The 23,608-nt window shown below is 47.1% G+C and overlaps 9 protein-coding genes and 1 non-coding gene across 10 annotated transcripts; 4 read left to right on the forward strand and 6 right to left on the reverse strand.

The window, feature by feature from the left end:
* Positions 1 to 3,879: 3,879 nt before the first annotated feature.
* FMAN_04115 (uncharacterized protein) lies at positions 3,880 to 4,700 on the forward strand (the record flags this gene model as incomplete). Its single annotated transcript, XM_041829212.1, has 2 exons — positions 3,880 to 4,278; positions 4,329 to 4,700. 2 exons carry the CDS (start codon positions 3,880 to 3,882, stop codon positions 4,698 to 4,700), a joined length of 771 nt encoding a protein of 256 aa, XP_041679997.1.
* Positions 4,701 to 5,443: 743 nt separating this feature from the next.
* On the forward strand, positions 5,444 to 5,812 carry FMAN_04114 (uncharacterized protein; the record flags this gene model as incomplete). Its single annotated transcript, XM_041829213.1, has 2 exons — positions 5,444 to 5,508; positions 5,557 to 5,812. The coding sequence occupies 2 exons, from the start codon at positions 5,444 to 5,446 to the stop codon at positions 5,810 to 5,812; spliced, it is 321 nt and encodes a 106-aa protein (XP_041679998.1).
* A 615-nt stretch (positions 5,813 to 6,427) lies between these two features.
* Positions 6,428 to 7,237, forward strand: FMAN_04113 (uncharacterized protein; the record flags this gene model as incomplete). Its single annotated transcript, XM_041829214.1, has 1 exon — positions 6,428 to 7,237. One exon carries the CDS (start codon positions 6,428 to 6,430, stop codon positions 7,235 to 7,237), a length of 810 nt encoding a protein of 269 aa, XP_041679999.1.
* A 319-nt stretch (positions 7,238 to 7,556) lies between these two features.
* Positions 7,557 to 7,672, reverse strand: rrna4. The gene has a single exon (XR_005994031.1). It is a non-coding gene; the product is annotated as a ribosomal RNA (ribosomal RNA).
* A 52-nt stretch (positions 7,673 to 7,724) lies between these two features.
* FMAN_04112 (uncharacterized protein) lies at positions 7,725 to 9,739 on the reverse strand (the record flags this gene model as incomplete). The annotated part of the gene is made up of 3 exons (XM_041829215.1): positions 7,725 to 8,984; positions 9,037 to 9,616; positions 9,666 to 9,739. 3 exons carry the CDS (start codon positions 9,737 to 9,739, stop codon positions 7,725 to 7,727), a joined length of 1,914 nt encoding a protein of 637 aa, XP_041680000.1.
* A 452-nt stretch (positions 9,740 to 10,191) lies between these two features.
* On the reverse strand, positions 10,192 to 11,476 carry FMAN_04111 (uncharacterized protein; the record flags this gene model as incomplete). The annotated part of the gene is made up of 3 exons (XM_041829216.1): positions 10,192 to 10,663; positions 10,721 to 10,803; positions 10,862 to 11,476. The coding sequence occupies 3 exons, from the start codon at positions 11,474 to 11,476 to the stop codon at positions 10,192 to 10,194; spliced, it is 1,170 nt and encodes a 389-aa protein (XP_041680001.1).
* A 574-nt stretch (positions 11,477 to 12,050) lies between these two features.
* FMAN_04110 (uncharacterized protein) lies at positions 12,051 to 13,796 on the forward strand (the record flags this gene model as incomplete). Its single annotated transcript, XM_041829217.1, has 7 exons — positions 12,051 to 12,223; positions 12,291 to 12,417; positions 12,472 to 12,652; positions 12,704 to 13,095; positions 13,147 to 13,332; positions 13,383 to 13,592; positions 13,644 to 13,796. The coding sequence occupies 7 exons, from the start codon at positions 12,051 to 12,053 to the stop codon at positions 13,794 to 13,796; spliced, it is 1,422 nt and encodes a 473-aa protein (XP_041680002.1).
* Positions 13,797 to 14,182: 386 nt separating this feature from the next.
* FMAN_04109 (uncharacterized protein) lies at positions 14,183 to 15,091 on the reverse strand (the record flags this gene model as incomplete). Its single annotated transcript, XM_041829218.1, has 1 exon — positions 14,183 to 15,091. The coding sequence occupies one exon, from the start codon at positions 15,089 to 15,091 to the stop codon at positions 14,183 to 14,185; it is 909 nt and encodes a 302-aa protein (XP_041680003.1).
* A 2,313-nt stretch (positions 15,092 to 17,404) lies between these two features.
* FMAN_04108 (uncharacterized protein) lies at positions 17,405 to 20,368 on the reverse strand (the record flags this gene model as incomplete). Its single annotated transcript, XM_041829219.1, has 15 exons — positions 17,405 to 17,558; positions 17,613 to 17,648; positions 17,697 to 17,836; positions 17,897 to 17,937; positions 17,986 to 18,036; positions 18,089 to 18,210; positions 18,264 to 18,279; positions 18,332 to 18,475; positions 18,542 to 18,949; positions 19,023 to 19,056; positions 19,115 to 19,410; positions 19,463 to 19,599; positions 19,689 to 19,889; positions 19,945 to 20,148; positions 20,211 to 20,368. 15 exons carry the CDS (start codon positions 20,366 to 20,368, stop codon positions 17,405 to 17,407), a joined length of 2,142 nt encoding a protein of 713 aa, XP_041680004.1.
* Positions 20,369 to 21,008: 640 nt separating this feature from the next.
* FMAN_04107 (putative abc1 protein precursor) lies at positions 21,009 to 23,189 on the reverse strand (the record flags this gene model as incomplete). The annotated part of the gene is made up of 1 exon (XM_041829221.1): positions 21,009 to 23,189. One exon carries the CDS (start codon positions 23,187 to 23,189, stop codon positions 21,009 to 21,011), a length of 2,181 nt encoding a protein of 726 aa, XP_041680005.1.
* Positions 23,190 to 23,608: the final 419 nt, after the last annotated feature.

Consider the following 23,608-nt stretch of genomic DNA (forward strand, 5'->3'; position numbering starts at 1 on the left):
CTTATCCGAACCCCCCGGCCCCCATCATGAGTTTACGGTCACAGGATCCAGGGGTCTTGGCCAGTCCATTGCAGTGTTGTTGGGTAGGTTGGATATAACGTTACTTGGCATACTCGAGCGGTGCTACTGCAGTATGAATCTCAAGTGCTGTCAGTCAGCCAGTCACTCCCGTGTAGATGAACAGAGATCAGCACAGCAGAAAGATATACATACAGCACCAAATGGGCGATTTATGCGGCTCGTCCGGGATATATTCCGCTATGCCCTGCGCCGAGAGATATTAGGCGAGCAACAAGGTTTTGGAACTTCTGGGGTCGGGCGGCCGAAACTACGTACGGACTTCTGTTTGAGAGTCGACGGTCTAGCCCAGTTGCCCAGGTACCACACCTGGGAGATCTGTGGCGCAGGCGCGAGACATTTTGATTGACACTGGCTCTGTTTTAACAGCTACCGGTGCGCCAGCTATGAACTGGCCAGGTATTTAGGTGCCGGGCCCAAAACCTAAACCAACTTAGTGTGTTTCTCGGCATTTCGTGAAAGTCCGTAGATCGGGTAAGGATATCCAAGATGAAAAAGACGACAGTTTTTGGCTCCAAATTGTTTATCCTTCAGGGTATCCATAGAGCCTCGAGTCAAGTGAGTTCATCCTCACAGAACAACGATGATTATCTGGATAGAAACTAAGCCCCGTCTGTGCCGCTCTGATGATGGGGTCAACATCCCCTTGTTTGTCTTGGCATAATACGGGATACTCTGGTCGTCCTGTGTTGGCTTAGTAGCTAGCTGCTTATCACGGTATCTCCTACGCGGGAAACCAATTCCGTGATGATGTACTGGTGGTGCTACAATCACCTACCTGCGGACTGGCCTTGAGAGAAATGCCTCCATCGTCAACCAACAGACCTCGGTGGTTTGATGGTATACGACTCAGCTCCACCGGTACTTGTGGCACCAAACCCGTTGTCGCTGTGATTCCGACGCCCTAATATGTTCTAGCCATGGATACGGAGTACGGGTTCAGTTCTGAATACATACATTGTGTTGGGTCCAGTTCAGGTCACCCAATTATTGAAACCGGTAGTATGGTATGAGACCTGCGAACAGGTATCCCAAATGGTCGCAGGATTGTGGCGAGAGGCACTCAGTTACCAACAAGGACAACTGTCAGAGCGCCAAGAAACCGGGGTCTCGACATCTCGACCAGTCGGAAGAGCGTCTGTCCGATGGGTGTATTAAACAGGGATAGGGGGTCTCATCGCGGATGAGCAAGACAATGGCCATGGCAATAGCAGTGACAATGTCGCGATGAAGATTGACATGGGGGCTTCTGCCACATGCGGTAATGCAACAGTCTCACATGCCGGTAAGTGGAAGTTCTACGGTTAACTGGTTTCTTAATATCTCTTATTACCGGGAATCACATGTATCCCTGCGATATAGGTTAGGTGACTCTTGAGCATATAGGGTGACTTAATATCAGAAGCTTGATATTGAATGCCTCTGTTTATAATAGCTTATAGTAATGTTTCAATGACCGTATTATCATACCCTGTGGTGTTTTTTTCCCTCTCTCTTTCTCCTGTGTTGTGTTTTGAAGCATGCGGCTAGTGTTGTCACGATATGTGTTGTTGTTATGGTGTCTTTGGTGTTCAATGATTGCAGCAACTCATTGCTAGAGGTTGTAAGCTTGGGTGACATTGAGTAATGCATAAATGAGTTCAACGAATTCACATAATATTAGACACGCAAAACATTCCATAAAAACAAGAGCTTACCATCTCATAACCAAAACATGTCCTTATTTTATTTGATAGAAGCATCTGGATCTCGATGCCAGGAGCTGGTATCATGACCTACAATCACCCAGTTCACAAGATCATCAGCAATAACAAGGGAGTGAGAATTCAAGTTCAATATCTAGCAACAGAAGAAGGCTCGCGTATACTGAGTAGATATAACTAGTCAAAATGGAACATTTCTTGATAAGACTATCTCACGTGTATCGCTATTCTTCCTGTCCATGGTGCATACTCGTGACCCATGGCAGAAATGGATACATTATCCCTAGGACTGATACCGAGTGAAGTGGAATAAAGCTGTACCTATCCTAAGAGGTGTACACTGAAAGAAGAGTACCTGAGCAATGAGCCTGGGAGCCGATGACTGTCAGGTTGCCGTGATGCCCCTCGTTGCCCCTGAGTCCCATCCTGAAAGATGGTAGAGCCTTCATTTTATTCAGCCTCGATGAGACAAAAACTTGAAAGTGACAATCGGAGTGCTAAGTAGTCATATACGTTGCGTCGGATGCTCTTTTGTGAGGAATAATTGCCGAGAGATTGTAGTGACATGCTAATATGCCAAACTCTCAGAGACCTTCACATAGGGAGAAGACCAACGTAAGACCGTAGGAGTGAGGGAAGCAGGCCAGACGGACCTTTTTTCTCAGTGCAAGTAAAGTGTCTCAGATCCCCCCCTCCCTATTCCCAGAACTGCACAACAACATGTAAGTCTCTCCGCCGAAATCTGTATGTTGCAACAAATGCAAATCCACCGAAAGTGTTCAGTGACGACTCGAGGGCGCCAACATAAGTTAAATGGAAGAGAGGGTCTCTATTAATATGAAGCCTGATTTTTCATACTCCCTTGTTATCAAGAGGCTCGTGGTTAACTTATACAATTTTCTAAACGAACTGGCTATCTCGAGTATAAATTCGATCGATGTGTGAAGTATTTAGTATCTTCCCTGTATCACTGTCAAGTAAATGAGACATCAATCGTGCATTAGAGTTATCTGATGCAACAAGCGTTGAAGTTGTGTGAAAACCTTGTTTCCGATATTGGCCATGTGGCCAAAGTGGTCGATAAGAGACTACGAGTATGATGCCTGGCTCCGAGAAGCCTAGGGAATAAATTAGAGATCGTTAATTAAAACTGGAACTTCGTCAGAGTTACACCATATGACCTGCAGTGAGGTAGTATATCAGATAGTAAGTGTCACTTGAAGTTCACCATGCAGGATACTCACATCCGAGTGTGTGACCCTCCAAGATTCGTGAGCATAAGAGGGGCAACACAATGATGACTTAAATCAAGGTTATTAGAGTATCATCCGAGCTTACACGTATACTCACTGCCACCTTCTATGTGGATAACTGACACTGACGTTCTGTTGTCAAGCAATATCGAGGGTCATCACAGGAGGAGCGCCGATGTTTGTATTCATCTGACGCCGCATAAGTACTAAGGAACACTTAATAAGATATGAGATGTAATTGTTCTCATGCTCATAGAATGAGAAGTGGATGAGTAGCAATGAGTTTGTTAGACTGTTGTAACTTGCGTGTTAAAGGTTACCATGACTAGCTTTTGACAAAACATGACATACACTCGATTAGTGGTGAAATAGAACTGTCTGAGCTTTGTATGGAGTATCTAAGGAGAGTTAGGGCATTTATGATCGAGAAATACGTTAAAAGAATCGATGCCGCTGTTAAGCAAAGGGATTAGAACCAAGACTATAGCAAACCCGATATTGTATCTGGTCACGAAAATAAACCGAAAAAGGGACATCCCAATTATGGAAAGATAACGTCATATTCAAGCGACTGATTAAGGTTGTGCAACTATTACGGGTGAAATCGCTCCGCATGAGACAATGTCGTATGACTTTGTTGGTAGGATCAATAAAGCGAACAATGCGGCTTATTTCACGGTATATTACGTGTCGGATTTCGGGATTGATATAACATCAAACCCTTCTGTATTAACTATAATACTGCATACTGATTATGTTGGTTTTGAGCTCACGGGGTCCAATATAAGAAATGCGATAAATCGTCTTCATCTGTCCCTTGATCACAACCGTCCATTTCTCACAAGATGACCTCGCAGCTTAACTCCATCTTCCATTCCTTTTCCAACCTCACTCCACAGAGTCAGCGTCTGGCTATAGCAGCGGCAGCCGGGGTAATTGTTGGGATCCCGGTCTTCCGTATCGCAGCCGAAGACTACCGTGGATATATTGCTCTCGGGCCTGGAGGTCTACCTCACAACCTCATCGGATGGATCGGCCAAATCCTTCTAAAGCCACTGAAGAAGGAACCTTTTCATACGAGATGTTATGATGAGAAGTCGTGCGAGAAGGCAGGTCCTAATGGACATGTCGCTTTCTTGAGTGAGAGAGATGTTCCCGTCCGTGAAGCACCGAGGCCGACGATAGGGAGGTGGACGGCGCCGAGTCGACAGTTGACGGGTACGGCGAAGCAATCTCTTATCGAGGTATGTGTATTGCTACAACAGCGTGTCATTCTACTTACTTACAGAGCCAGGGCTACCAATCATTCCTGTCATCTCTAGCATCATCGTCTTCGTCAAAGCTCAAGATTGCAACATCTCTTGCAGAGCGAAGAGGCCCAGCCCTCTTTGTAGCCTCCGAGAAGCCTTCGCATCCCATCGCAAAGCGTACGGGAGGAGAGATTGGGCATATGCATGGCAGCGATGGTTCAATGCATATCAACCTGGCTCCAAAGGATGCAAAGCTTGTTTTGGAAAGAGGCTGGGGTCAGCGTCACCCGCTGAGTGGTACTGTTCTGTATCTGGGTAACGTGATGGTTTATGCGCCGAGGAACGAGGATGAGCTCGAGGTTGTAAAGAGTATCACACGCGCAGGTGTGAAGTTCATGCTTGGTGAGGAGTGTTAGGTCAGAGAAACGGGATTGAGGTTATGGAGTATCGTGTTGAGAGGATGCGAGTGCACATTCATTTATGAACACCACTTCTCTTTCTATTTCTACATATAATCGCATAATATACAGTATCCAAAGAGGTAACCTGAAGGTACAGTAATGTTGTAACTTACTGTGATCACATGCTCCTGTCTGAACTCAGATGAAGTGACGACAACTGCAAAGTCTTTACCTGCCAGGCATATGGGTAATACAGACAACAGTTCGGCCCACGACCCAAAAACGATACAAACAAACAAATAAACACTGTAACCAAAAACAAGATACAGACTCACAAAATTTATAAAAAGTGCAAAAAAAGAAACCTAGCAATTGCACGTTTCGATCGTGCGACCTCCGGGTTATGAGCCCGGCTATGTCTGTTAGTATCATTGGACAACCGATGCGTGTTGTAGAGAAACATACCGCGCTTCCACTGCGCCAAATTGCTTTCTTGGTGGCAGAAGAGTCTGAATTTGTCGTTCATATACCTTATTTCCTCACAGTCATAAGAGCGGGGGCGGGGTAAACTTAGCGCACACAATTCACAGCACAGTGCTACAACAAATCGGTTTATGGTTTTGGCTGTTGATAATAAAGTGAAAATACTAAATATATTATAAATTAGTTCTGTAATTTATATGTTGGACTTTACTAGAGCTTAAAGTATGCTCTTACATTAAATAAGGCTTTGTTTCACCCAGACGGACAGCCTCTCAATGATAGCGGGACTTTGCAAAGCCGCCTGTCACCCAAGAAAGCAGCTTGGCGCAGTGGAAGCGCGGTATGTTCAACAAACTCCATCCAAAACTACAAAGCTAACTCGTCCCAGCCGGGCTCATAACCCGGAGGCCACTGGATCGAAACCAGTAGCTGCTATGGCGTTCTTTTTACCCTTATCTCGAGGAAACTTCTTCATGCTGTTTCTCCACACTGGAATTGTCTTCCAGGTCATGTTTTGCCACTGCTGCACATCCAACATCTATGAACAGGCTTTGGCAATGCTTGCCTACAGAGTTTCGAGCAAAGTCTCTGACTCAAAACTAACAAGCATATTCGCTTTGTCCGAGTTGATCATCTGCCACTGATACGACAGCAGCAAAAGGAGTCAGTATAAGGTATGTTGGATGGCACTGATCCTCTTATCAACAGTCCAGCGTTGGCGTTGCCAGTCGAGGCTATGCACTTGGGGTAACAATCAAACTTACATCAAAGGGACAAGCCAAGAGCTACAGATGATCTATTTGGCCACATTTTCCCTCGTTTCCGCATAGCATATCTCGAAGCTTGAATTGCGCCGCAATGCTCGTCTATCTGTGACATCTTCACAGCCCATTCTGGAGATGAGAGAGCGCCGGATATAAGCCCTAAAGGGAAATTGACCAACCCGCCAGCCTTACAAGGGTGCCTAAAAACGTCATAACCAATCGTTAATACCGAGCTAAGACTGCGGCAGTGCCTCAGCGGCGTGGAGATCTGCAGATCTTTCCCGTAAACAGTAGCAATGCAGCGCTCACCTTCGAGGAGAAGGATCACAGCAGTTGGGTATATAAGATGAAGTAATTGCCAAGGCACAGGAATGATATCAATTCAAGAGAACAAGACAATCAAATACAAAGACTTGATCATAAACACTTTACACAAACACATCTTTTATCATTCTATACCAACTACCAACTTCTTCTCACCTTACACATCTCACAATGGGTCACTCAAACTCAACACTTCAATCTCATCAGCTCTCAGCTGGTGGAATCGGAAAGGGAATTCCACCCATCATCCGCGTCTCATATGAATCAGGCTGGAGAAAATATGCCTGCTTTGCTCGCATGAAACTCTTTCTTAGTGGCCCCAACGGCGAGCCTATGTACACACTCAACTTCGCCAAGGGCTTATATGGCGACATCATCCTCCACAGCGGATCTACCATCGACTCACCACCACTGGCTGCTTCTGGTAGACAGTCGAGCCTGCGCGATGATTATTTAATCACATTACCTTCAATTTCTGGTAATGCCCCTCAAGAGGAGATCCTCCGTCGTCCCAAAGGACTCAAGGGACGATTCTGGTTTGCTATCCAGGTCGGCCATGGCCCGGACCAGCGCGTAGAGCGTTTCGAATGGCGACGCTCTCGGGGCGCTGAAGTCAAGAGCGTTGGTCAATCACGCTGGGGCGGATACAAGCTCGTCCGTCTTGGCAGCACAAACACCAAAGAGGAATACTCCTCCAGCGAAGAAGATCTTCACGATGGTAGCACCAACGGAGAGGGCTACACCAGCGACGGCAAGGAGGTCGTTGCTGTTTGGGGAAGCACAAACTGCCTCAAGAGTTTGTCGGGTGTTGGAGAGTTTCAATTCCGAGGAAGCGGTGCTACAGGCGAGTTGGGCCAGTTGTGGGCGTTGATGGCTGTCATGAGCTGCATGTCGATCTGGCAGAAGGTTCAGAGAGATAATGCTACGGCTGGTGCATCATCCTCATCGGCTGCTTCGGCTTCTGTAGCAGCATCTGCTTAGTCGATGCCTGTGTTTATGTTATTTGCATTGTACATCATCAGCGAGTGTTTCTTTGTTCAGAGAGGGTCTCATGATGCCCAGGTTGCGATAGTGTCTTTTCCACGATAGAAATTAGAGTATCTGATATTTCTTCTGTTCTATAATCATGCCATAAAGTGAACTTGGTGATGTCCTTTCGATGGTAAAGAGATTGACCATTTTCCACGAATGTCTGAGCTGTACGGATACCTGCCTCATGCATGGCTCAACCCGCCCCCTCCATGAACCCACAGTAAAAATCTAGTCTCACGATAGCTTCATCGCCCACAAAAATGCAAAATACATACAACAGCGGGGATTCGCTGGTCGTCACCGACCCAACTACTAATCCGCCCCTTACCAGCTTGACTATGGGAGAGCGGACGGGATCCCGTATTTTCTGGTAGGTATGGTCGTATGTGTTGTCTGTGGCACCAAATGCAAGTTACATTCTGACCTCGTTCAAGCCTCAGTGGTGTCTTGCCCTCTCAACTAGACGCTCAGCACACATGCCAATTTGTTGTTGACCCTCATTGGAGCTCAGATAGGCCTCAGCCAGACGTTCAATCTCATCCATGCGTTCCACAGCGGCGAGGTCAATGGCACCAAGTTCAAGTGTCCCGTTGAGTCGAAAGTACCCTTCCTTCCTGATATCTGCGAATCTCGGGTCTTCAAGAACAGCTCTATGATGCTTCTCTGTGCTCGTGGCCATGTTAATCATGTAGTTCATGAAACCCGCAAGTCCTGCGCTTGCGTCTGAGGCTTGGTATGCACCAGTACCAACACTAATCACAGTGGAGATCTTATCATCCGGGAACTCCTGTTTGGCTTCTTCGATTACTTCAATGACGGGGTTATTGCTCTCGAGCCCACCATCGAAATAGGAAACACCGCCTGCTTCTATGTGTGGGAAATACATTGGCGCTGCTGATGTTGCTCGTGCTGCTTCCCAAATCTTGAACCTTTCAGCAGGAGCATTTGCTTGTTGGTCGAGGGGTTCGTACGATCGTATTCGCTTCACCTTTTCCTCGTACTTGGGCACGGCACAGACAAAAGAGTACGTGGCAGACTTCATGTCAGTGATGAGAGTCAGGTCCTCCACTGTACAGCCACTTTGCCTCAGCATAGCCGAGTCACTGGGAAGAAGGTTCTCTTTGACGGTACGACAAACGGCTTCTTTGAGTTTATCACCATCGAACCATGACCAGCTTAGAGCAACATTACTGGCTTTGCGGAAGCTCTCCAGGAAGGGCACCTTGAACTTCCTAGAAAACACTTCCTTGGACAGTGACTTGTAGGCTTGAATACAGAGCTGAGTGTCCATCTGAAGCCGACCGAGCATGATTGCTAGCAAGCCTCCTGTACTTGTACCGCCAATGAGGTCGAAATAGTCGCAGGGCTTTTTGTGTTCTGCACCAGGGCCTTCGAGGCGTCGCGTCTCCTGCATTAGCCGATCAATGATGATGATGCTAAACAATCCTTTGACACCGCCTCCATCAAGTGACAAAAGACATAGGCCTCGAGATTCAGGAGCGATCGGCCTATGCAGTCGAATTTCAACGTCCATTGCTCGAATCATGAACGAATCAAGAGCGTCGAGTACACGGGCGAGGTTCTCATCTCGTGGACTTTTAAAGCATACGAGGGACTGGTGGTCGAGATCCAAGGGCATGGTAGGAACAGGACGGGCGACCAGAGTTGATTCTTCCTGAGTAATAAGAACACGTCTCTGGGCTCATGTTAGCTTCAGATCTGGAACATGAGTGACAAGATTCACTGACACTCAGTCCGCCGGGCCCCTTGGTTTCATAGAAGCAATTGATGAGGAGGTTCTCTCCACCAAGACGACGAAAGGCATGGTTCACGCGAAAGGTGGTATACATTGCCTTTTCCAACTCATGAGAGTGGCCGCCTAATGTGCCTGAGGCCCCGCGGCTCAAAGCTCTCCAAAACTCTGGGACTTCAAGCTTAGCCCTACTCATATCTCTGTCTTTATGAATTGTCCCAAAGAACACATAGCCACGAATATGGCTATGAAGAGCCTTATAGTCTGCGTCGTCTGTGTTGGAAGGGTGTGTGGCAACATACACCTGCTTGAGAACAGTGCCGCCAAAGCTATGACCGAGGAAGATAATCGGTGACTTTGAGCGGTTCCCTTGACGACGGTCTCTGATGATATCGTGAATTAGACCGTGTATGTCAGGAGGATGTGCTGACAAAATAGAGAGCATATCTGGGTAGTTGAGAGAGAGGATTCTACATGATGGGAACTTGGGTATGAGGGCGTGCTTGAGCCAGCAGTATCCGAAGGAGCTCCAGGTACGATTCCAATCGCCTCCTAGACCATGAAGAGCTATGATACTGAGAACAACTTGTTAATGTTGGCTTGAAGGCGTTGGGTGCTGCTTACTCTGCAGATGCTTGATCCGTTGCGTTGATCCCGCCTGTAAGAGAATGGATCGCCCGACTACTATACGATGCCATTTTGAGTTGGTGATGCAATTTTGTGACTGATGGACAGTTCAGGACCAAATCAAAGCCCGATTTAACTCTTGCAGGCTCTCGTGCAAAGTTCCTATTTTTGGCTGTTGGCCCTCAGAAAGGGCTAGCATAATGCATCTATTGCCTCGAAGATGCTAGCGAGGTGCATATGTATTGGCATTTCAGAGACAACGACCTGGCTGCAAAGCAGGCTGGGGCTTCAAAGACCTCGTGAGACTTACAGACCAATCTAGGCCGAGTTTATCAGATAGAGACAAGGGTATTGTGCAAGCACCCATGCGAGGTACAAGATGCTACTTTTCCAATAGGGTATCATTTGCGCCGATCAGGCAGACATACTTGAGCACAAACACAAACGTGAAGACAGGCTTCAGTTTCACCAAGACCCCTCACGAGAAGTGCAATTGATAAGAGTCTAGAATCAGGCCATTGTCTCACTCACCCACAATGGCCATAACCTCAGCTGTTGCACCCGAAATAGCACGTATTCCACTCGTAGCCTGCTCGATGAGCTTCTGATCAATAGCCTTCAACTTCGCCTTTGCGGGAAATTGTAGAATGTTCTGCAGGATCCCATTCAATCTCGCCGCTATCCCACGCCTGGTCTTCTCATATTGACACTCCTGCAGTTCTTGTGATATCTCAAAGATGTTGAGCCTCGCCTTTTCCAGTGCCATCTGCACTTCACATAGAGTCTTGAACGCTTTGCTTGATTCTTGACGGATAGTCAAGTTTGCGCTTTGGATCTGCTTGATTTGATCCATGTAATAGGCGCAGCTGTCGTGGTGACGACCTGATTGTGCCATTTGGGATTCAAGCGACTTCAGTTCTGAGTCGTGGCTTTGGACGAGAAGCTCGTGTTCTTCCTTTTGTACTCTGAGGGCTTCTTGTTGCTCGGAATTCATACTACGAGAGGTACCATTTCGTCAATGAGGGCCATAGAGAGTAGTTTGGATGACTTACAGAGTTTTGACACCGGCTACTATTCCTACCGAAATACCAATAACTGGCATTGCAAAAGCTCCCGCTGCCGCAATTACTGTAACCTGAAGATCGAAGAGTCAGCAAACGGTCAAGTGGTTCTTACACGGGTGGCCATCTCACCGCTCCCCAAGTATTTTTCCAGGCTCTTGCAGAATCATGATCTGCCGTGAGCTCCTCAAGCCGTTGAATCTGCTGCGTCAGCTCTGCCATTGCCCCAGAACACTCTACATCCTGATTCTGAATCTGGTATTTGAGGTCCTCCAACTCCTTCTTCAGCTCAGCTTCAGCAGCTCTCATGGCTTGAAGGTTCTCCTCAACTCCAGAGTGACTAATTTGCGAAAAGTCTTTCTGGAAGCGTGTGGTATCATCGATACTCTCTCCTATGATCTGTCCTGCGTATTCAAACTGGGTCTCGACTTTATGCACACCATTCTTGAGTTTGGCCGTAGTTTTGCTCACAGTATGTTCTGTACGTCGATCAATGCCGATTAGACGAAGAGCTGATTTGAGATGTGGACTGCGGTCGTGCCATGCAACTAGACGTTTGTCGTGTTTGCGAACGAGAGTTATGACTTGGAATAGACTCTTGACAGCTTTCTCAAGTGAAGAACGGCATCGCTCGGATTGTGTAGCTCGCATTTCTAAGTCGGCTGCTTTGAGAGATTGATGCTGCTTTTGCAGCGCAGTCAAGCGAGCCTGAAAATGGTCCAACGAGATCCCTCCCGAAGTTGACATTTTGGTTATTGAGGCCAAGTTTTGTAATTGGATGCAATGGTCGGATTGAATCCAATGCCAGGATTGAGGGTAGGAGTTGAAACTACTCGGCTATTCTTGGACTGCGATGCCGAGCCTGATAAACCCATACACTATTTAGACTCGGTAGGCTCTCTCCTAGAGTAACCCAGACAATACTGCATGCATGCTGCCCTTGTATAACCTATCGGGCCCTCCTTTGGGAAGAGCTGAAAACTAAAATGCGGGCGCCTACCATGCATAAGTCGACCCCTGTCTCCGAACGAGGCTTTGGCTTTTATCGTGAGCGGGGATAGGCTCAACGAGGGTTGAAACTGCCCTTAGCTTGCATATGGAATCCCCTAGTAAAGAACAGGTGCAGATGAAACGTTGGCATATATACATTGAGGTACATACTTCTTGGACGTGGGTAACCCCTCTTAAGATCAGTCGGTGCTTCTGGGATAAATCTGTCTGTTCGAGGCTCTGAAATTCTATCAATGGATACTTGATCGCTTTTCACTTTCTGTCTGTTGTACTCAATCTCTTAGAAAAATCCGGTATCGCCAGCTTCATCATGGGTAGCTTAGTTCGGTTCCCGGTCGAGATGTCTCAAGGACCTCGTGATAATCTGTTAGAGCCTTTGATCAGAGCCGAGTTGCTTACCCAGAAGCTTCAATTGTGTCTCTATATTTCTACAACAAGCAATGCCACGTCTGTCTTTCTAGTAGACGCTGATGGCTTCCCAGGGTAAGAGACTTCGTTCATGTCCACTTCTGTCTTTGGAAACTGGAATACTAACTAACGCTGTTATCAGGAGCGACAATTTGTCTACAGCCCTGGCTGAGCATTGCCATATGGGACTCGACAAACTAGTGGAAACACATGGAGCTTTCTACAGTATCTACATGAAGACCAAATCCATGATACAGGATACCGGAACGGTAAGAGTAATGAGCCAGCTCATGGCGTATTAATACTAACTTCTTGGCTACTAGCTGAACGCACTTCAAAGTACATTTGGTGTCCCCGGCGAGAAAGCATCTTTCGATAGACATCTCAGGAAGCTCACAAACGCAACGGAAGTATGCAGAAAACAATGCGATGAGCTTGACAAGAGTCTCCAAGCCTGGCGTGCTTCCGTCGACGAATTCAGTCGTCGCATCAGCAAGACCAAGGGTTAGTTCCACTGGATCTCTATAAGTCTTACAGACTGATTAATGGTGGTAGACATCATGAACCAACAAGAGCACGCAACAAACAAACAGATCGGCACTTTGAAGACCGAGATAAACGACCAGATCTACAACCAAGATAGAGCTCAAGCAAACGAAGATGCCGCCCGAGCCCGGCGAGAGGATGTTTCCAGGCAAAAGAACAAATTAGCAAACCAAATCGGAAGCATCATCCAGTCTGCTGGTTCTGCAAACATCGGTGGAAAGATGCTCGTGGCTGGAGGTCAGATGGCTGCTACGTGGATACTCAACCTTTGGGCGAGCAATGATCTCCAATCTGCGCAGAGTAACATGCAAGATCAGCTTGAGAGAGGCCAGGAGTATAGAAGACGTAAGGAGGAGGCTGAGGTTGATATTCAGAAGCTTTCGACGCAAGCTAATGAACTGGTAATGCCCTTGTCCATGTCTCATTTACACAATACTGACTACCCAGTATAGAAACAATGCATTGAAGTCTTGCAGCCTGTTCAATTGCTGCTTCATGGGATCATAGATTGTCTTCGTAATGCTGCCATTCACCACAACGAGATGCTCGCAAAGATGCAATCGTTTCTTGAGAGCTGTTCTGAGTCCAAGGAAATAGCCACAGGAATTCCTGACGGGCTTTCCTTTGGAGACACTCTGGTAAATTGCCCCATATCCCATTTGACTGTATACAGAACTGAAATTGGTAGGATTTTCTGAACGAAATACAACTCATGCGCCAAGGTGCACTCGAGATCGGCCACTGGTCGCTCATCTACTCCAAGGTGATCCAGCAGACAATGATGAAAGGCTTCCAGCAAAACGCAACAAATTTCTCACATGAAGATGTTCTTTTCACCATCCAACAATCTCGACAGCAGGCAATCGAGTCTGGAAGCGCAAAGCTCATTGCAGGCCAGGTACCACTCGCTCTCTTTCTAACACATCAGGTAAACTAATGTCTTGTCTAGTTGAAGCAACAGCACGAGGCTGAGGTTGAAGCCATCAAGAAGGATCACGATGAGGTTGTTGGGAAGCTGAGAAGGAAGAATGAAAAAGAACTCAAGAAGGTGGCGAGAAGTGGAAAGATGAGAAAATTACTCCCCTTTTCCAAGGCGTCGTAGTCTACTTTCAGCTTGGCTTCTGAGTTTAGCTGGAGGTAGAACAAACACTCTTCAAGCAGTCAACCGCACTTGTATGTAAGAGGAAGCCTCAAATATGGTACATAGGTAAGCATAGGTCTCTCAATTGGCTTCAGATAAGAGCTATTGTTCATCAACTATTTTCTGGTTTGCATAAATCAACCTCCGCCGCCACTGCCCACCAAACCGGTCGCCCCTTTTGTATATCTGCTATCTTTATCGTCCACATTGAGCACATCTTTGATATCAGCATAAGCGTCAGTATTCATGGATATAATTGACACTCATCCTCAGTACCAAAACCCCAAAAGGCCTCGTCCAACAGACAGTTGCAGGTCGGTTACCACGTAGAGTTGAGTCTGAAGAGTTCACTTCTTTTTAGTCGCCGCCTTGGGAAGGAAGCGATCGTCGATTTTGTGGTTTTCGCGCAAGACAAAGTCCCCATCATCATCTTCAAATACGGCAAACTCTCCATTCTTGATTGTGCCCAGAACTGCACTACAGATTAAGGGCATAAAGTAGGCGACCTCCATATGAGCACCCAAGTCGAAAGAATCATAGTCAGAATCCTTGTTCAAACCTTCAAGCCATGAAATCTCGCTCTCAATGATATCATCTGGGACATGAATTTTGATGTTGTAGCCGTTGTCCCTCATTCGGTCCTCAATAACTTCAAGATGCTCCTTGAAGGCAGTTGGAATGTCGAGTTTCATGCAACGACGGCCACAATCTACCACATCATGTCTTTCATCCACGCTATCAACAGTGTTGAATTTTTTGAGCTGACCCTTATTGCGAGACTCGGGAAAGTTTTCAGATGGAAATGCCTGTGCATCCACATACTTGATTGTTTTGTTGTCGAAGCGGATTGCTATCCGAACCTTGTGGAGTTCATACTGCCCGTATTCATAGAATTTGGCTAGAATATCTCTGATGGGGAAGGGAAAAGGCTCGCCGTCTGATGGCCTATGGAGGGTGACAGAGGCTGCATCATCAACGGGAGCTTCAACAGCCACAGCTCTGAAACAGCTGGAGCGCCCACACTGTTCGATACTTATGCAACCAGTGGGATGAATGAGCCCAAGACGAGAGACATTTGGAGGCTGAACGAAAAGCTTTTGGATGAAAGGTCCAAATGAAGGACAAGAAGACCAGCGCTTGACATCATCCTCCTGGGCAGCTATCAATGCATGTAGCATTTGCGGTGTGCCCCCGACCTTACAGAAGAAGTCGAAATGGATCTCAGTGAGATCAAGGTCGATCACTGAGTCGGACATGATGATGTTGAATGCAAGATTTGCTGCGTAGATAAACTGAAGACTTAATGGTGTAACTGTTAGTCGGTGATCGTAGATGTTGAGCATATGGCCAATGCTTACCTCCAGGAGTTTGAGAGCAGGGCTGACAGCCTCTATGAATTGAAGAAGAGATGAAAGGATAAAAGGATAAAAGGAAAGTCAGATGGAGAGAAAGGGGGTATTTATACTTGGGATGAAGGAGGCAGCTTGGTATGACACCAGTCTGATTCACTGTCAGTACTTCTCATCACAATATTAGCTACAACGTACACATAAAGCTGCCACATAAGGCACAAACCGTAGTGTTGAAGCTCCTATAGGTGAAATATGGATGATCGTAGAACTTTTCAGTCCCGAGAACTAGCTCTGGCTATCCTTTTCCTTGGATGGGCCAAAGTGAAGACCAAGCAGATGTGTTTAGTACGCATATCACTTAGGAGCTGCTATGATACCTCGATTCTAACCAAATTCTTATTTAGATCATACTGATAAAAGATATGATTTTGATATACCGAAGAAGATAGGACTACTACTGTAACCGTTGTTTTCCCATGCGCTCTCTCCACTGCCCCTGAGTTTCTGAGATATAAACTACTGTACTCTTGGTGTTCTTTAGACAAACCATTGCTTCGGTAATTTTCATTCTGGTTCTCGGAAAGATGTAGATGGTGCCCAGAGATATGAAAAGAAGGCTGATGAATAATTTATGACATTTACAATCTTGAGTCAGGATGATGCTTTTTGAGCTGTATTACGGTGGCAGTGAGTAAGCTCAAGTTCGCATGATTGATAGGGTATTTTTTATGTGGTCTTGTATCAGTCAATGACTAACCATGTTTTCTTTGAAGGGCTGGCTTCTTGGTCCTTGTCTCCCGACAGATCCTCTAGTTGCTTCGCCAACCAAGTTTGATCTGCAGCAAACTGAGGACCATGGGGCCTGGTAACATATTTAATAGCTGTTCCCTACCCAGGAGACTGTGACTTATTGCATAGTCTATGTTTCCTATTTTGTGAACCAGGCAGAAGGGGCTGCCTAGGTCCTTCAAGTCTCCTCATTGAAAAGAAGTGTGCTGTTACATCAGATCGGTTGAGAACGATCATCCCTGACACTGAGCCCTGGCAATAATACAGGTCAGATACCGAACATTGGTAAGGGCTTCATGGACTTACCTCGAAAAAGGCTTTCTGCACTCATGACACGGCTGTCTGATGTATATTAGAAATTAATTGGAGATATATAAGAGCTGGTTCGGACATGAATTCTTATGCAATCTTAGGAAAATACGTTTTCTCGAAGCTGCGCACACTTGAAGACTCCCCAGTAGTTGGGAAGGGACATCTGTTTTATAGACTTAGGCAGATAGATCATTTAATATATTTTTGACCCAACTTGACACTGAATTGCTGGTGTAGGGCTCATCTAAAAAGTCAGAAAACGACTTTTGTATTGGTGTGATCTAACGGAGTTCCAAGAGATACTCACGCCCTTGAGAAGGGCATCGAGGCCCAGCTACTTGTTTGAGTTCTTACTCTGACGATATAGCGATCTAATAATTTGGCTCTTAATATACTTTCCCACTTTGGCGTGAGATTTCTGAAGATCGAAGTCCTACGTGGTCCTTAGCTGTGCTACTGATAGGGGATGTGTGGCACGGAAGAGGAGACTTCAAGATGGAAATTAGCATCGTATTTATACCTCTATCTGAGATCTTTGTATCTTGCAGTTTTATGTTTTACCTGGGTTTGTTCTTGTTCCTTCATTTGCCGGGCACTGAGAAGATTTCATGTTGACTCGTTGACCAACTCGGTCCAACCCCAGCTACCTATCCCTCAAGGACAACACCAAACATCGTATGGCTTGGTATATTCAAGATAAACAATCATCAGACAAGCAAACATAAAGCCAGACAGACATATCATAAGCTTATGTTCTCACAATTGTTATCTTCATTACTCATTCTCCCTACTCACCGAGACCGAGATCTCATTTCTACGGTTTCTGCGACGGATCTCACCTCAAGTTATAGCATCACCATCAAGCCTCGGGCTAAGAAGCGTAAGCTTAGGTTTGAATCAAATCAGTCCATAACACTAAATATACCGTTTACCAGCATTTCTTGAGTCCGAGGGTCGGAGATTTTATTCACGAGACCTGTAGTCAGTTCTTGTAGTTTGAGTACCAACAAAAACAGACTGCGAATGTGCAATGGACGCGCTTGAGCTTTGTTCTTTTCTATTCTTATGGCTGACTATACAGTCATGTTTGTCTTAAACACAAAACAAGAGTTTACTCTATTGTGAGGCACTTGCAGCCTTCTTCTTCTCCAGAGCCTTTTCCAGCGCCTCAACCCGCTTATCAATCTTCTGGAAGGACCAGCCTTGGAAGGCAGGTGGGTAGAACAAAGGGCGAAGGTCAAATCTGTGGTCGTCGGGCGAGTAATTTTCCCTGGGTCAAAGTCAACATCTTCAACACAATACAAGATTCAAGACGCCCGCTTACACATGAACAGCTGGTGTTGCCACAGCTTGCTTGTGACTACATTTTGTTAGTGAAAAGCCATTTCTCCATAGGAATGTTGCTTACCGGTTGATGTAATGGAAGTGGTAGAAACGCTTCACCTTGGTGGCGATTTCTCGTGGGCTCAGTTTGCCCTCACCACCCCATTCTTCGACAAGTCGTAGGAACATGCCGTAGGGTCCTAACTTGCTCTCCTTACGTAGTCGCTGCAACAAGGTGTCAGTTTCATGGCAACATTGCCTTTCATCCGTAGCTAGTTCACTTACTCCAAAGCGAGCTAGTTCGTCATAGGTCATACCCATATCAACTGCGATTACGTCAATGAGTGAACTTACAACAGGAGATAATCACTTACCCTCATCTGACTGAACATAGTTTTCGGTGATAGGCTCCAGCTCAGCCGTGGCTATGTTGGTGTTAGTCATCTCATGACCCAACCAGCGTGATAGATATCGTACGTGTAGCATGAATAAACTCTTCCAAAATCGACATGTCGAAGTTCTTGGACGCCCATGAAATAAAACTCTTGAGATCCCTTTTGCTAATAGCACCTATGGGGTTGAGATCGGCCGAAGAACAGCTGGTCATCTATTAGCACGATTCACATCAGGGGTATACGGGCGAAGCTCTTACTCGTATTTTGTGAGGTCTAGAAGATATCGTTAGCCAACATCGCAACACCCTTCTTAAGGCACACTCACATCCTCGGAGACATTCGTCAACATTGCTAGATCCTAGAACAAGCAAGCTTCCTCCACCTGGGCGCTGTCGAACTGTTGGTAGCATCTGAGCGTAGTAATAGGCGATTACCATGCGACTGCGTGCCTGGATATTCTGAAGGGCCACTGCAAGAGTTAGTATATCACTTGCAAAGGGGTTTAGCATGTATTGTGAGAAGTAAAAGAACGTACAGTTTTCAGTCGCTGATCCACCATGAACCTTGAATTTGGGCTCGAATCCTGTGCCTTGAGTGAGCAAGTTCTTGGTAGCGTGGAAGGTATCGTCAATATTCATGTCAGTGTGGTAACTACCGATACGCTCGGCAAGGTCCTTGGCACGCTGTCGAGTCTCCTTGCTGCTCTGCTTCTCCATACCCATGTATACCGTGTGGAAGATCTGATTACAGAATTCTTCGGCGGTTTCGGGGAGCTTATCCGAGAACACAGCAATTCTCTTGACATCTTCGATGACCTCCTCATTACCAGCCTTGATAGCCTCAACGACGAGTCTGCACATGCTGAATACAATGGTAGCGGTTGCACAGGAGTCGATACCTCCTGAGAGAGGGACCAAGTAGCCAGATGCCCTGCTTCTTCGGACTGCTCAATAGTTAGTATTTTCAGTTCTTTCGAGGTCAAGCTCCGACCGCCAGAACGACAAGGATAAACGTACGGTAATCCCAAAGCCAGCAAGCTGGGCCAAGAGCCTATATCTCAAGTCAGTCCAATTACTTCAACCAAGTCCTGTCTGACGGATGAACGTACAATTTCTTCCTCGGGGACATGATAACGGGCTGGTCTAGGAGCTGTTGGGGCACGAAGGAGGTCAAGATCCTCATGACCCAGGCTGAAATCAACCTCGATTCTCTCATACACAGGAGCTTGGACAGCCTGAAAGTTGCGAGATGGGGCGAATCTATAAGCGCGAACTTCCTCGAGATCAACGGTCGCGGTAACAACTTCGACATCGTCCAAGCTGAACTGTGAGCCTTGAGCCACGATCGAGCCATTGACCATGATGAGAGATGCACCATCGTAGAGAAGCCTGTCTCCATCGGAACCTAGAGAATCGTCAGACCAAGCAAGATTGAGGCGGTCGTTGGAGAAAAGTACCAGACTGGTTTGCATAGAGGTATACACCACCACTCTTGCGAGTCGCTTCAGAAATTAGAGCAATACGCTCATCAAGCTTTCTTAGGGTGTGGTGAGAGCCGGAGGAGTTGGTAAAGATTTCCACGCCATTGAGAGCCCTGGACAAAAGTCAGTCATAACCCAGAGGTCCAATAGCCTGTTATTCCCCCACTAGCATAATTTGAGCTATTGGGTGATTAAAACATACATGTTAATGTGAGGTGCCTGGGGGGTAAAGAGCTCCTCGCATGTCTCGGCGGCGACAGTTGTATCATTGAGGGACAGAACAACATCACCAATGGGGACTTGTCGAACGCCCTGGTGCTTCTGAAGAGCAGGAGGAAGATTGTATTTCTCAACATATCTCGGCCTGTTCCAAGGAGTGAAGAATCGGTTCTCCCTGAAGTTGCTATACAAACATGTCAGCCAGGCAATCTAGCCTAGGTATAGACAGCAAAACGTACCCGTCGTTGGCAAGATAGATTTTGGGGCGAAGGCAGAGTAGTTTTCCGTCCAGGATAATAGCACGGCAGTTGTATCGACACCCTCTGTGCATGAGAGGAAGACCAACGTCGATGAGAATGCCATGGAGTTCGGTGTCAGTCAAGATTGCGAGGAGTGACTCCAAGGAATGCTCGTATACGTCAGCCTCAAGGAAATGATCAAGACTATTCAGTTTGTTAGTAACGCCTTGTTATCAAGTATCAAACTGGGCCAGAATCCGACATACCAGCCATAGCCTGTAATCTCGAGCTCAGGGCCCGTTCTAAGCGTAGCTCCAGCTTCCTTGGCGAGAATGATACTCTTGCGAATTCTCTTCAAGTTACCCTCCCAATCCAACACCCACTGATTGAGAGAACATGTCGCCAAAGTGATTAAGTTCGCCATCTTTAACTGAAGATGTCCAAGGAATCACTTTCGAGGGAAGTGAAGGTTGGTGACTAGGTAGGTATGAAGAGATCGGGGTGGGCCTATACTTCAGTTTATGTATTCGCGCGGGGTAGAAGCTTGCGATAGCGGCATAACTTACTTTGTTTTACATGCAATGCCTTTTGTATTTGGTCTTGAACCTTCACTTCAACAAGCTTCCATTAGTTTTTATAAATTATATTTTGTGTGCCAAGAGATACTCATGGTTTTTCTCAAAGTCTCTTCAGTCAAAAGACTCTATAACTCGGATAGACCTTACGCTCCAAATATCTCAGAATGACTCCCAGTGCCCCACCAGTTCTAGACTCATGAACTCAAGATACCGGCTCATCTCCGATCGTCCGAATCATAATGACTTGGAGGTTATATAACAAGACATCTAGATTCGCAGACAAGTCTGGCCCTGCCCACAGCCTCTTGATGAACAGCGAATGGTGTAAAATTCACTTTTATAACAATTGGAATGAGTATGTACTCTGGGCAAGACATTGTTGTCATGAAATCCCGTTTCTATTCCATCCCTCGACCGTTTTATCATCTAAATAATGTTACACATGAGATTATATGGTACATAATTACACTTGACTCTCCGTCACTCTCACCTACTATACCCCCCCTTGGCAAGCGCATCCTCAAACATGGACTTGCAAGGGACCTTGCTACCCAATTTTGCACACAGGAGGAACGCACCGCTGAGCTTTCGGTGTAGACTGTATGTCTCTTCTGGTGGAGGTGCCAGTCGCTCGTGGAGCATGACAGGGATGAGAGCCTTGACACGCTCGGTGATTGTCTGGTCTTTGAAGTCATAAATATCGGGTGCGTTGGCTAGGAAAGGCTCTGCAAGTGTAAGAACAGATTTTGTGTGTGCTTCAACCATGGTGCGACTCTCATGGCCTGTCAGGTAGCCCAAGCTCTCTGACAACTCCTTGACAGCGGCCTTGTCGGATCGAGAGGCCGCAGCGAGAAGCTGCACATATTGTGTGACGAACTCATCAGGATATTCGCGAGACGCGCCAAAGTCGAGTAGCTCGAGCTTGTTGACATCCGCGTTGTAGAGAAAGTTTGTCCAGTTTGGATCTGTCTGCATAAATCGAAACTCTGTGATCTCACGGAGACAGAGACGCAGAATCTGGGTGCCGATCCAGTCGCGTTGCTCCTGAGTGAAAGAGGTGATGCGAGTCACGCCGATACCATCCATGAAATCCATGGTCAGTACTTGCTTGCCTGATGCCTCGGGATAAACATTTGGCACCATAAAAACATCCTTCTCGCTTGAACCGAGAAGCTCCTTGTAGCGTTGAGCGCACTGAAGCTCTCGCTCATAGTCACATTCCCAACCAAGCTCCAATCGCGCATTGTCGATGGTTTTGTTGAGGTATAGGCCCTTAGGGAGTAGCTTGGTAGCTGTGAGGAGAATACTCAGGTTGTCGAGGTCCGAGTTGATCGAGTCAGCGACACCGGGGAATTGGATCTTGACAGCGACTCGCTTGCCATTCTTTAATGTGGCCTTGTGAACCTGTCCGATAGAAGCAGCAGCGATAGGCTTCTCCTCAAAATCGCTGAAGAGGTCTCTCCACTCAGGACCGAGATTTGCTACTAATACGCGATCACGCTGCCAGGCAGGCATGTAATCAGCGCGATCCTGGACACGCTGGAGCACCTGCTGGATGGGGGCAGGTAGCATCTTGGTGTCCTGAAAACTCATCATCTGGCCAAGCTTCAAAGCAGCACCACGCATGCGTGAGAGCTTTGCAACCAGACGCTCCATGTTCTTCTCGCTCAGAAGGACAGATCCCTCGCCGCCACCGCCAAAGGCTCGACTGAAGCCTTCGGTCATGGCGCCTCCCAACATACCTGCTGCAAGACCACTATAGTTCCAGATTCGGCTGATACGAGATGAGGGGACCTTGGATTCCCGTAAGGCATAGTGTGTCTCTGAGGGCATTGTTGTCTCCTCAGCAATCTCTCTGACAGCTTGAATGGCATCCTCGTCGATCTTTCTGTCTGCTGTAGGGGCTGACGGAGTGGTCTTTTCTGGTTCAGGCACGGAGCTTTCCTCCACCGGTTTCTGCTCGACGGGCTTCTCCTCCAACTGTTTCTTCGGCACAAACTTCTCAATCAGGGGCTCCTTCTCAGCTGGCTCTACAGACTCTACGGGTTCCACTGGGTTCAATACTGGCTCTTGAGGTTTTGCTGGCTTCTCTTCATAGCTCTCTTCGAGGGGTGGTGGGCGCGGAGGCCAGTCTCGCATGGGATGTGGCTTCACTGGACCCCCAACTCCGGGGCGTGCAGGAGGTGCTCCAGGCCGGCCTTGCTTTCGTAGAGAATCGAGGACCTTGGAGCCTCTCGCGGTATGGAAGATATTAACGTCGATCCCAGGCGGCAGATCAAGGTCATCCTCTTTCGCCGGTTCCGCTGTAGCTTGCTGTTGTGGGCTCGGTCTGAAATTGGGTATCGGGCTATTGAAGGGTGCTCTTTCAGTTCTCGTCACCTCAGGCGGGGCATTGTGTTTCGATGTCTCGATTATAGGCTTCGTCTCTCGTGCTGCCGGCGCAGCTTGCTCGTATACAACCTCATCGCCCGCCGCCGTAGCATTCTGTGCTTTCTCCCCGGTCGGTGGGCTCCTCTGAGCATTTCGCTTCCTCAATGCCGCGGCAACGCTCAAAGTTCGACTGTAGGTATCGATCTGGCGACCTCGGAGCGCGACATGCTTAGCGGCGACACCTCGAGAGGCATTGAGCACTGCCGCAAGGTCGATTGCGAAGTCGACGAACCTCATCGGGCTTAGACGGCCTCCTTGGACCAGAAGCACATTGAATGGATGTGATTAATATTGTCTGGCTTGCTGGCGTTGGCTGCCAGCTCGGTTTGGTGGGTTGGTAGTTCCAAGGTCCAACGAAAAAAAGTCCATGACCTAATCGATGGGCCATGCAACTAAGCGGGTTCCTTGTAAATGGCCTCATCTGGGAGTTATGAGAACCAGGCACATTATTCGGCCATTAGAAAACGACTGTTTGATTTTTAATTCTATTTGGTATATCATGTAAATAATCCAGAATGGTTGCGCTTCTCTTCTGAGCCGCTGCAGGTATCGTGAAAAGTACGAAGCGCCAACACAACACCATGCTATTAAAAAACGACGAGGATAGTGACCGGCCATGTGAAAACAATGGAACATCGGAGCAATTTTCAGTCCAT

The sequence above is a fragment of the Fusarium mangiferae genome (assembly GCF_900044065.1).
Source record: "Fusarium mangiferae strain MRC7560 genome assembly, contig: FMAN_scaffold003, whole genome shotgun sequence".
Lineage (NCBI taxonomy): Eukaryota > Fungi > Ascomycota > Sordariomycetes > Hypocreales > Nectriaceae > Fusarium > Fusarium mangiferae.